We start from the raw sequence: 11,384 nt of genomic DNA, 5'->3' as shown, positions 1-11,384 counted from the left end.
TGAATAACTGGGACACTCTGGCTGGTCCTCTTATTCTATTTTCAATCACAGAGGCTTCTAGGTGGAAATGAGACTCAGGCCTGAAGGGGTCGACGTCCTTCACGAAGTAAACAGCAGAAGTGTGAGTTCTGCCCAACCTTTGGTAACAAAGAAGTTATGTGGTGAAGTGTCGCTGTCATAATGAGGGTTTGTGGAAAACGTGGAAAAAGTCTACATTGACTCAGTGCCTAATAATCGACAGCAATATTACAACATTTATTTTGTCGAGTGAAGTGTCACATGATATGAGACTTTTTCACTGAAGCATAAATTAGGCCTTTGGTTGTAAATTAAAAAAGAAAACGTATATGGGCATAGCTGTGGTGGCTATTTTCTGGTTCCATATTTGAAACACTGGGAGGCAGCACAATCAAGGCACAGCACAGCACATCACCATCCAAGAAAAATAGAAGGTGTATACAGTTCATGGCCATGGGATCAGTCCATTTTTGACATGAAATCCTGTGCTTGATTTCAAAAGTAGATAAGTTAGATCAGAAACATATGTTTCAAACTTCCAGGTCAAAGCTTTATCCATTAGAAATGGAATATAATCGCATCTTTGATGTTTTTACAAACTTAACTCCCTGGGGCCTGGACAACCAGTGACTTCCAGGAAAGTGGCAACCGAGGAAGGTCGGTGACGCTGGAGAGACAGCTGACCTCCAGGAAAGACTGGTGGGGCAACAGGAGCCAGCAACCCCTGTTGCAGCACTCGCAAGAGGGCACCAAGCAAGCTATACAGATCGTACAAATGAGCAATACCCCCAGAGTCTCCTGAGAGGTGCAAGTGAACGCGAGCCTATCACAGGGGTTCTCAACGTTGGTTGGGGACCCCCGAAAATGCTTTGGCCATGTCGCGTGACCCCTGCCCCACACCCCTCCCCACCACCAATACAAATTGACCACTACAATAACCTTAATAATAGAGAAAATACATCATTAACTAGAAGAAGTGCCCCTCGGAGCACAGGTCTCCAACAGGATTGATATTTGGATAAAATAATATATAATATTATACAATAATATATATATATATTATTTTTTTATATATATATTTTGGGTTCCCCCCAAAATAATTTTGGGACCCCTGAGGGGTCACGACCACCAGGTTGAGAACCCCTGGCCTATGGAGTCCAAGAGGCAGACAAAGCCTGGCACAGTGAGGGCTCTAGTCATCACTTTGTCTGTGTGACTTCTTGCTCACAGTGGTAAGAACACCAAGGTGATGATCGTCAATAAATCTCCCATGGGGAATGGCTGCGCTAGTGAGAGAGAGACAGACAGACAGACAGAAAAAGAAAAGAGGTGAGTGTTTGTTTTTGTACAGCAGCTGAGTCTCAGAGCTCGCTAGCGCATTGCAGCACTTAAAGACGAATGTATGAAAGGGGTGGGGGGGGGGGGGGGGGTCGAAGGAGGAAGGGCATGGGGGTGTATGGAGGAAGGTGAGAGGGCTCATCGAGGCACGAGGCATCGAGGCACCATGAGACATCAATCGTCCGACCTGAACAGCACAAGCAGCTTTCCTTTGGAGGACAAAGCAGTCCGGGTCACACTGATGTATGGAACCACTGTTGAATCGTATTTGTTCAGCTTTTTACACATTAGCTTTTTACACACTGCTGCTGCTGCTCCACCTCCATCCTGACTCTGAGAGGAACTGCTTGGAAAGGCCTGCCTCATTAATCCAGATCGAGTATGGGTGGATAGTAGCAGGCTGTTCCAAACTAAAGCACTTATAGTTTAGTAATTCGTTTACCTCTGTGCCTGATAAATAAAAGTTAAGGGACAAAGACGCCGCTTGCCCTCTCATCTGAATCACAGTTCTACAGTTTCACAGTCTACGTGTGTCCCTTTTATGCCCATATATGGAGATCTCTGTCTCTGTCAGTCCTTGTCACCTTAATGCCCATATATGGAGATCCCTGATGTACCGGTAATCAATATGCCCATATATTACAATGTCCATATATGGGCATATTGGTTGGATCGGTGGTTCTGGATGTGGACATCCAAACTACTCGACAGAGGGCAGTGGGCACCACACCTGGCTCTGCACCACACTCCCTCCAGTCCTTGCCACTGCGAGCGGTGAGTTTGAAGTCGGTCTGTCGGACTCTGCCCCATATATTCCCATGACCATGCGGGCATGGTGGTCGGATCTGTGGCTCTGGATGACCGGATCTCAGTATCTGTCAGTCCTTGTCCCTTTTATGCCCATACATACATGTATATGGTGTCATCAGTATATGCCCATACAGTATATGGGCAATTGGGCACGCTCTCTTTTGTGCCCATATATGGTTAGACAACACATTCTATTTGGGCGTGGCTGCATTGGGAACCCCTTGGCTGGGTCATAGTGACATAAGCATGATGTCAGAGGCCGGCCGGTCTTCCCTTAAGCCAATTTTAATACAGGATAAAAGCTTTGGTTTTGCATTATTGCTTCATTTAAGCTCACTAGCAAAGCAGCAGAAACAGCAGAGTACAGTTGAGGGGCAGGCCCACTCGTTCCCCCACAACAGCTGTGAAGATGAAACATCTGAAACAGTCATGTCCAGCCCTTCCATCAGGACCATCTACTTTGCCCGTTTACCAGCCCAACCATGAACAATACTCTTTGTATCCTGCCTACGTCACTCTTGAGGGGGGAATGAAGGCGGGCCATACAGCGCCCGCGCAGTATTACACGCAACCCTGCGAGATGACGCTGTCAGCTGCCGCCACAGGAGACAATGCCTTTTTTGAACTGCATTACCCCGACTCAGGTGTTCCAAACCTTCTTCAGATGTCGGCCACCGGGCAAAGCCTTGGCTCGAGCCTTTCTCAGGTGGCAACCGTGGTCAACAACAGCCTTCATCAGATGGCCACTGTGCAAAGCACTGGTTCAAGTCTTCCTCAGATGGTCCCCGTGCACAGCCCTGGCTCAAGTGTTCCTCAGATGGCCACCACGCACAGGAGACACCAGGAGCCTGCCATGAGGACGCTCTATCTGCAGAAGAACAAGGAGCAAGCCAAACGCCACAGAGAGAAGAAAAAGGAGTATCTGAAGTCGATTGAGAAGCGTGTCGACACACTGGAGGCCGAGAACAAGAGACTGCTTCACAGGGCGCAGTACTTGGAGGCTATCTGCCGTGAATTCGATTATTCTGTAGACCATATCTATAGACCACATCTATAGACCATATTTATTGTCCGGTGGTTATTTTCCAATACATGTCCACGTGCTGTCATGATTACAGTTAGAAGACATAGTTCAAGGGGAATTCAATTCACATCCTCAGGGTCTCAAACATCCATATATGGGCATAAAGGGGACACAAGACGACAGACAGATATCGGTACATCTAAATACATGGGATCTAAATTCGGATATATGGGCATGCCCTTATATGGACACTGATCCCATAGAGTGACCATATAAGGCTATAGTGGTTGGTCTCGGACAGTAACAAACTGCAGGTTGAAAAGGCCCTCAGCTCTGAGCTCGGTAGAATCTGCACCTGGCTCGCTGATAACAAACCATCTTTACACCTGGGAAAAACTTCTCTTTGGATCAAATAGTAATCTCAGCAAGGAGATCACTGTTTCTTCCCAGTTTACCTCCTTTTATGATGATTTCCTGTTTTTGGTTATATAGAAGTGTATATTTGTACGTCTTGGCGTTATGGTGTCGTCCACTCAGCTAACAGTTTTTGTATTGAGTTGTGCTTGAAATGTTCTGTACTTCTACAAACTGTTAATAAATACTTCCATCAATCAATCAATGCACCTCATGGTACCATAGCATAGCACCACAAAGGCCTTAAAAACAAGGCTTCAGCCATCCAAAACAAAATCAGGTTACACCTACAGTACAACTCATTTAACTCCTGCAAATTTTGCTCGGGTAGGATGGTTCAGGGTAGAGGACAGAGTACAGCAACTTGCAATGGGCCTGATCTACAAGATGCGAGAGAATGCACTACTACACCGTCACCACAAAGACACAGATGTAGCCTACCTGTCAAACTACTTCAAAAGCCCAGAGGGAGCGCCACAAATCACGTTTAACCCAGATTAGGCTAAAATATTCAAGCAAATGTTCTACTGCTATGCCACCAAAATGTGGAATGCCCAGTCATACAACAGTTTGACTATCTAGCATAACTTCAGTATGGACTAGTAGAAAGGTGTGCTAGTATAGACCGATGCGTCTCAGGGGCGGACAGCCAGACACGTATATCTCCTGTGAAGTGGAAAAGTCCATAGACATGTGACGTCACAAAAGCCAGACAAGAAGGTGCTGGAGCAGTTTGGGTGATTGGAGCCTTTTTTATTTTAATAGCAGGGTACCGAGCACAGGAGAAAAAGACAACATTTCAATGTCAGATTACTGTGCTCTGCACCCTGCTATTAAAATAAAAAGGCTCCAATCATCCAAATTGCTCCAGCGCCTTCTTTATTCACTCCGTGAAGTAGACTTCAAAGACAGAATGGGATTACCCAAAATAGAAATAACACAACATAACAAAAATGGGCTGCATGTATTGGACCCTTTTGTTACACAATACATAATGTGCGTCCGTTTGAAAACTATGTCTCAGCCAATGATTTATGTATAGATATTTCAACATTCATTCACAATTTATTCACAAGCTGGCTGATACCATCGTAAACTTTGTCCTTGGCTTCTGTTCAAAACCTTTTCTGTTTTGATTCCAAAAGTACACTCCCCGCGGACTAAATGCAAACAGAACAGAACAAACTCCAGCTGCTTTTCTTCTACTGTGAACCACAACCAACATGGAGAAATCAACCTGGATATTACCCCTGTTATTCCTTCAGCAGCTGTGCGTTTATGGTGAAGGTGTGGGACTGGCTCCCATTGAACTAGCTCCTATTCCTTGTAATGACAAAGCTGTGGAGAAACTCTCTCGTCTGGCTGTCACGTACATCAATGAGGATCGGACAGACGGCTACAAGTTTGCCCTCAACCGTATTGCTAATGTTCATCTGCATGCACAGGTTAGTACCGTATGCAATGTTACAAAGTGCTGATGATCTTCCAAGTTGGATTCAGTGACTTGTTCGTATTCAAGAAAAGATTCATTTGTTTTCTTTCCTCATATACCAGTAAACCAAAGGGATACCTTTATAGAAATGTAGCTACTGTTCAATAGAAAGTGTCTATACAACTAACAACAAACAAACACACTTAAAGACATTTATTAATACGATTGAAGAAATGTGTCTCTGCATCCTCTTTCAAATGTCACTTGGGATGTCTGCCACTGGCCATGTCACCTCAGTTCAGTGTCTCTCACGACTGGGACAAACACTATTTAAACATAATGCCTGCTGCCTGGACAGTACTGTCAGGCGGAATAGAAAGCTGGCGTTTTAACTTTTTAATAGTCAAATTAGCAAGGTATTTTTCCTGCCATCACTATACAGTACCTTTCGCTCTCTATTGGAATCATTATACTGATTGTGTGTGTGTGTGTGTGTGTGTGTGTGTGTGTGTGTGTGTGTGTGTGTGTGTGTGTGTGTGCGCGCGCACGTCAGGGTCCTGCTGGGAACGTGTATTACTTGGACCTAGACGTGTTGGAGACAAAGTGTCATGTCGCCAACCCTAAACCATGGAAACGCTGTGACATCAGAGCTTTCATGGAAACGGTAGGATATACAATTAGATTGTTGTTGTTTAACACCATACTGCCTGTTTAAACAACTCAGTGTCCTGACCTAAAAGACCACATTTCCTGTGTGTTTCAAAAACAGACATGCTTCATACAGTATATTGTTTTATGTCTCCTCTTCACTTCACTAATGGTCCTATTGCTTGCAGCAAATCTCTGGAAATTGTAACACAACCATTCTCCATACAGCAGAGGGCTACTCTTACCTGTACAGCTATGACTGCACTCTGGTCCCAGGTACAGTAACATCAGCATGAACACACATTCAAATAGTTGTATACAAAGCCCCATACCATTATGTCAAAACAATATAGCATCATCACTATTATGGAAATATAGCTGATATAGATAGCTTATATGTTGAAATGTGTGCTCAAGTGTTGGAAAATGTCTCAAGGAAGAAAGAAAGAAAGAAAGAAAGAGGTTTCTAGAGTGTACAATTGTCGACAAAGGTGATGCTTTTTTCCTACAAATCCTGCCAGACTCGGCCCCTAGCTGGGTCATCTCAATTTTACCACTTTATTAAACTTCAGTATGGCCCTCTGGAAGAGGAAGTAAATGCTGCCCACCCATGCCATATATTATGATAATATTATTAAATGTATTGCCTGTCATTTTAAACAACCTGGATATTGGATGAAAGAGGACTGGAGAACTAATAATCAGATTACATGAATAGAGTTGGGATAATCAAAAATGACGGTACATGATAATATTTTGCAGCAGGTGATCATATTATATTTGTTGTGAATAACTCCATAACTCCGGTGCCCACCTGCAGACCCCCCAGAGACGTTACAGCAGACATGTCCGACCTGTCCTCTCCTGTTGTCTGTGGACAGCCCTGACGCTGTGAATGCTGCGGCAGTTACACTGCTTTCCTATAAGAGACAGTCTACACTAGGGGCAGAACTGGGGGTGAAGACAATCACTAGAGCTGCATCACAGGTACAATTAAACCTCATTTATACCGTCTTGCACCTGTAGAGGGAAGATGCTGGAAGACCCAGGGGTCTTCCAGCATCTACCAGATTTAATGACCCAGACCAGTCCCATTGATCAAACTTAGAAATAGTATTTAATTAATACGCATGAGACCTACAGTATATAGCAAGCAGGTTTGAGCAGCAATAGGGACAGAGTATCTACTCAATATTGTAGGAGCCACACGCACATCTTAAATTCTGGCCCTTTTAAACTTTGTTTAGGAGTCTGTTCCAAACAATAACGTCATAAGACGGATTTCAAATATTCTCCTGGTACTGTTTATCCAAAATGTTCTTTCCTTCGTCTATCTCCCTCAAAACATCTGGTGAGGTATGGTCACAGGCCAAGGCCCCAGTTGGAAACCATGTACTGCACTCATGTACTGAATTATACTGATTATATAAGTATATATTATATTTCATGTACTTTTATTGTTTACCACCAAAGCAGCTGATTTACAAACCAATATACTGTGACATAGTATATTATTACTAGTAGTAATCAGGTAGGTATTATTGGTGAACACCTACCTGAAGTTAACGTTGGTTATTTCTGAATTTGGGATTCAAAATCGGAAACTACATTAACAGAAAAGCACATTGTCGTGTGTGTGTGTGTGTGTGTGTGTGCATGTGTGCATGTGTGTGTGTGTGTGTGTGTGTGTGTGTGTGTGTGTGTGTGTGTGTGTGTGTGTGTGTGTGTGTGTTTCAGGTTATACCAGTGAAGGCCAGCTTTGTAGAGTACACAGTCCAGGAGTGCCCAGAAGGACTGACGAATTCAGGCACATGTCAACGTATCTCACTCGAATCTGACACAGAGGTACTGTAGGCCTACAGCATACAGTAGAGCGGTGGCTCTCAACCTGTGGTCCAGGGCCCACTGATGGGCCATCACGATATTACAAGTGGACCCTCAAATAGAGGGCAAAACACTACGATTTTAATCATAATACAACGTTTATACAGTATAGAGCGTCGCAGTCCCGCCCCCGACGAGCGGCTCGGAATATAATTTCCCATTCATTTTTGTCATTTCAGAAAGTATTTATTTAAAGAACTGTAAACCCAACTTGGATGGTGACAACTCATGACAATAAATAAATAAAATTGGGCTGAACAAATAATTAGAAAGAAGAAAAAAAGGGCAGGGTACAACACTTTTTGTTGTTTTTCTTCTTTCTAATTATTTGTTCGGCTCAAAAAATGTGGTTTATTGTCATGAGTTGTCAGTTTGTCACCATCCGAGTTGGCTTTGTACGAGGCTTACAGCTCTTTAAATAAATACTTTCTGAAACGTCTATTGGAAAAATGCATGGGAAATGCATGGTTAAGTAATCAATTAATCAATCAACAATTGCCACTGCTGTCCCCTGCTGCAAGTGTGCTGAATAAAAAGCATTTTGTACCTGCTATCTCTTTACATAGGTGGTTTCCTTTTCAACCCTCTCTTTTCAGACTGCGGGTTTCTGTGCAGGCTCCATGCGTGGGGACATCCATCCTGATGTTCAGGTGTCCTGTGAGATGTACAAAGTACAGGTACAAGCAATGGTTGTCAGTCTTTGTTCCACAACAATCTGCTTCGTATACATTTTTTCTTGTTTCTTATTAATAGTAGTAATTAGAGTAGCCATGTAAAGCCTCAACCACATTACATTATGTACAATGCTGAATCTGATGATAACTCTGAAAAAAAAAACAAGAATTGATGACATCAATTCATTACCAGCTGCCTTAAGGCTGAGAGGTCGGCTAGAGGCAAAAAGTGCGTGGTTGCCTAGAGACAAGGCAGCCAATCAGGACGTGTGTTATGGTGTTGACGAGTGTAAGTACTGCCAATGAGAAACATAGGTCTCAACTACAGCAAGTGGCCGTGAAAGCACAGCAGAGAGAACATTGACCAGCTGTGGTTACACAGCAGCTGCCATTTTTAAGTAATAAGTAAATCACCCTCAAAAAGTTATTATGTTTTCTTATCTAATCCTCCATACTGTTGGAGTGTGATGTCGTTGTTATATAATTGGCTGATTTGGCTCGCTTTGCTTTTGCTTCTCTCCCCTTCTTCGTTAGAACGTTGACATCCTCAGACCAATGCAGCCTCAGGGCCATGACCTTCAACCTGACCTCATGATCCCGACCCAACCATCTCTGATTCATGACCAGGGAAATTATCCCCAGCCTGTTCCATCCGATCCCACACTGCCCCCTGCTGTTCTTCCAGAGGTCCCAGCACCCTTTGTCCCAGTGCCTTTTGACCCTGTGCCCTTTGAACCGCCAGTTCATTCCAAGCCCTCTAACCCTTTAAGCTCCTCGTCTAGCGAGTCAGATGAAAGCGCAGACTTAAGTACCGAACGACAACCACAACCGCCACCATCTCTGCCTTTTGTTTCATCCTCTGAGGAGATAGGGGGCCCCGTGGCACTGCGTCCCCCCCTTAACTTCCGCTACAAGAAGACGTATCGCAAGAAAAGGCAGGCCTTGCTGGAAGCAGCGCCACCTCATTCCCCCATCTTCATGTCCGTTTTCCCCATTGGTTCATCCCCTTTCCGTTCCTGTCCTGGTCCTTCCAGGTATACTACAGTCTAATTGGTGTTGCACGCTGGCAAAGTTGGTTAAAGACAAGAAAGGTAAAGGGGGGCAGTTAAAGCTCTTTTCTTAGATTTTTCCTCTAAGGCAGATACTTTGTGCAACTGAATAACTAACCATTTGCCTTCATGTAAAATTGTTGATATATACTAAAGCAATAGGCAATTATAATTATATTACTAGCTATCACTGTGGTTCTCATTCTGATATTGCAAAATATATATTTGAAAAGGAATGTTTCAGTACTTGTGCAGAGCTTTACATAATTTGGCACATATTTGAAGCACATTTGATACCAATTATGTTTTGATCAAAACGGGGTTATACCACTTGTTAAAAAGAAAACACTATTAGTGAAACATCTACATGTTTTCTTAACTATTCAATAAAAGTGTTTATTGGTGAACAAATTAATTTAACTCTTGATGTACTGTGAAGATACGTGATGATGTGCCTCATTGTTGTATGAGCTGCCGGCTGCCCCTTTCAAATGTTTTCACACAGGCAACTCACCAGTGGTGTAGCCTAGGTATTTTTGAGTGGTGCAACCACTCCTACAACCAGCAATGGCTGTGTTCACCTATGTGTTCACCCGTGTATGTATTAATGAACACGAGTATGACTGAGTACCAGTAGGGGCGCTGTTTGCCAGAAACAGAGAGAGAGAGATAGTATTAGTGCTGCACTGGGGTAAATTATTGTTATACAAACCATACATTAACAACCGCCCTATATACATTTCGGACATTTGAAAATAGCTGATCTACACTTGATCTGATCAAGTGGCAGAAATGTACAAATACCTCTGCTCTACAAATAGAAGATCTACAAAAATGTGAGTACTTTTTCCACCACTGCAACTTGCAAAGCTATGATGGACATTGTGGAAAGGCTGGCTGACGGCACAAGGCTCCACAAAGTATATTTTGGGGTATTTTATTTACCTCCAAACGTTCATTAGACAGTGCAAGCTGGCAACAAATACAAAAATAAACACTGGCCAAAATGACGTTCCAAAAATAGGAAACAGAACACTTATAGCTACACTTAAGAAGACTGCTGACAGGCTATGCCTTCCATGAGGCCCTGGCAGCTCTCCCCATATGTTCTTCCTGGCTAGTCAAACTGAACATCTCCTCAGTTCTCACTTGCAGCATACCTGCTCTTAAACAGGTGGGACAAACCAAGCCAAATCACAGTAATTGGTATCAATAACTCAAACAACAGGCGAACCAAGGCCCCTGGGCTTTTTACTGCTTTTCAAACTTAATTTCAATAAATACAATAAATGTTTCAGGTGCCAAACATACAATAAACATGCAAAATAACAAACACCTCTACAGTGCTTGGCCCCTTCCAATTAACAGGATTACATTACCAGCACTGCAGAGGAGAGACAGGTGACCAAATAAATATTTAAAAGTATTTCAATCCTTGCGTGTTAGTTTAAAATGTTATGTCAGATGTATGTGCATAGGGCATCTGCAGAATGTGCTCTAGAGGATTTCTGGAGGGTTCCGGTACCAAAATGTCATTCTACAAATCCTACTGGACTTTATCTGTGAGAAATGACAGATAGGCCTATATTGGCACACAGGCAAGTTGGTGTTGTAGGGCAGGCCTATGGAGTTCATCATGGTATGGGGAGGTATTCCCTTTAAAGATCAGACCACTAGACACAAGTGAAGACCAGAATTCATCTAGGGAAGCGGATGTCCACATCTGCTGCAGCCACGCTGGTGACTGATGAGGCCTGCTTTTGACCGGCAAACTGCCACAACGGCTGCAGGGAAACGAGTGCTCTTATGGTTGTGCTGCATTCCAGTTTGGAAAGACAATCTAAGCGCAGGCCAGCACTCAATCTGTCTCAGGTACCCAATTTATATTTAGACAAAAACAGAAAGATAAGATGAGAAATTATCATTGTTGCACAATAATAATATAGGAAAAGAGTTTTGACCAGATGAAGAGCCTTGGCTCGAAACGTTGTCAATACATTTATCTTTTGGAGCATATGAGTGTGTGGGTTCCCTTCTCTTTTCCTATGTCACTTTTTGAAACCAGCACCTCCACTAAGTGATGTGCGTATTCT

At 43.4% G+C, this 11,384-nt stretch overlaps 1 protein-coding gene across 1 annotated transcript; it reads left to right on the top strand.

The window, feature by feature from the left end:
- The first annotated feature begins 4,705 nt into the window (after positions 1-4,705).
- On the top strand, positions 4,706-9,706 carry LOC308320006 (fetuin-B). The gene is made up of 7 exons (XM_080770297.1): positions 4,706-5,049; positions 5,590-5,700; positions 5,873-5,960; positions 6,505-6,671; positions 7,422-7,529; positions 8,165-8,245; positions 8,777-9,706. Exons 1-7 carry the CDS (start codon positions 4,828-4,830, stop codon positions 9,290-9,292), a joined length of 1,293 nt encoding a protein of 430 aa, XP_080626423.1. The 5' UTR covers positions 4,706-4,827; the 3' UTR covers positions 9,293-9,706.
- The last annotated feature ends 1,678 nt before the right edge of the window (positions 9,707-11,384 follow it).

Source organism: Protomyctophum bolini, assembly GCF_963924005.1.
Source record: "Protomyctophum bolini genome assembly, chromosome: 8".
NCBI lineage: Eukaryota > Metazoa > Chordata > Actinopteri > Myctophiformes > Myctophidae > Protomyctophum > Protomyctophum bolini.
Note: the sequence above shows the minus strand (reverse complement) of the source record. Positions and strands in the feature narration are given on the sequence as shown.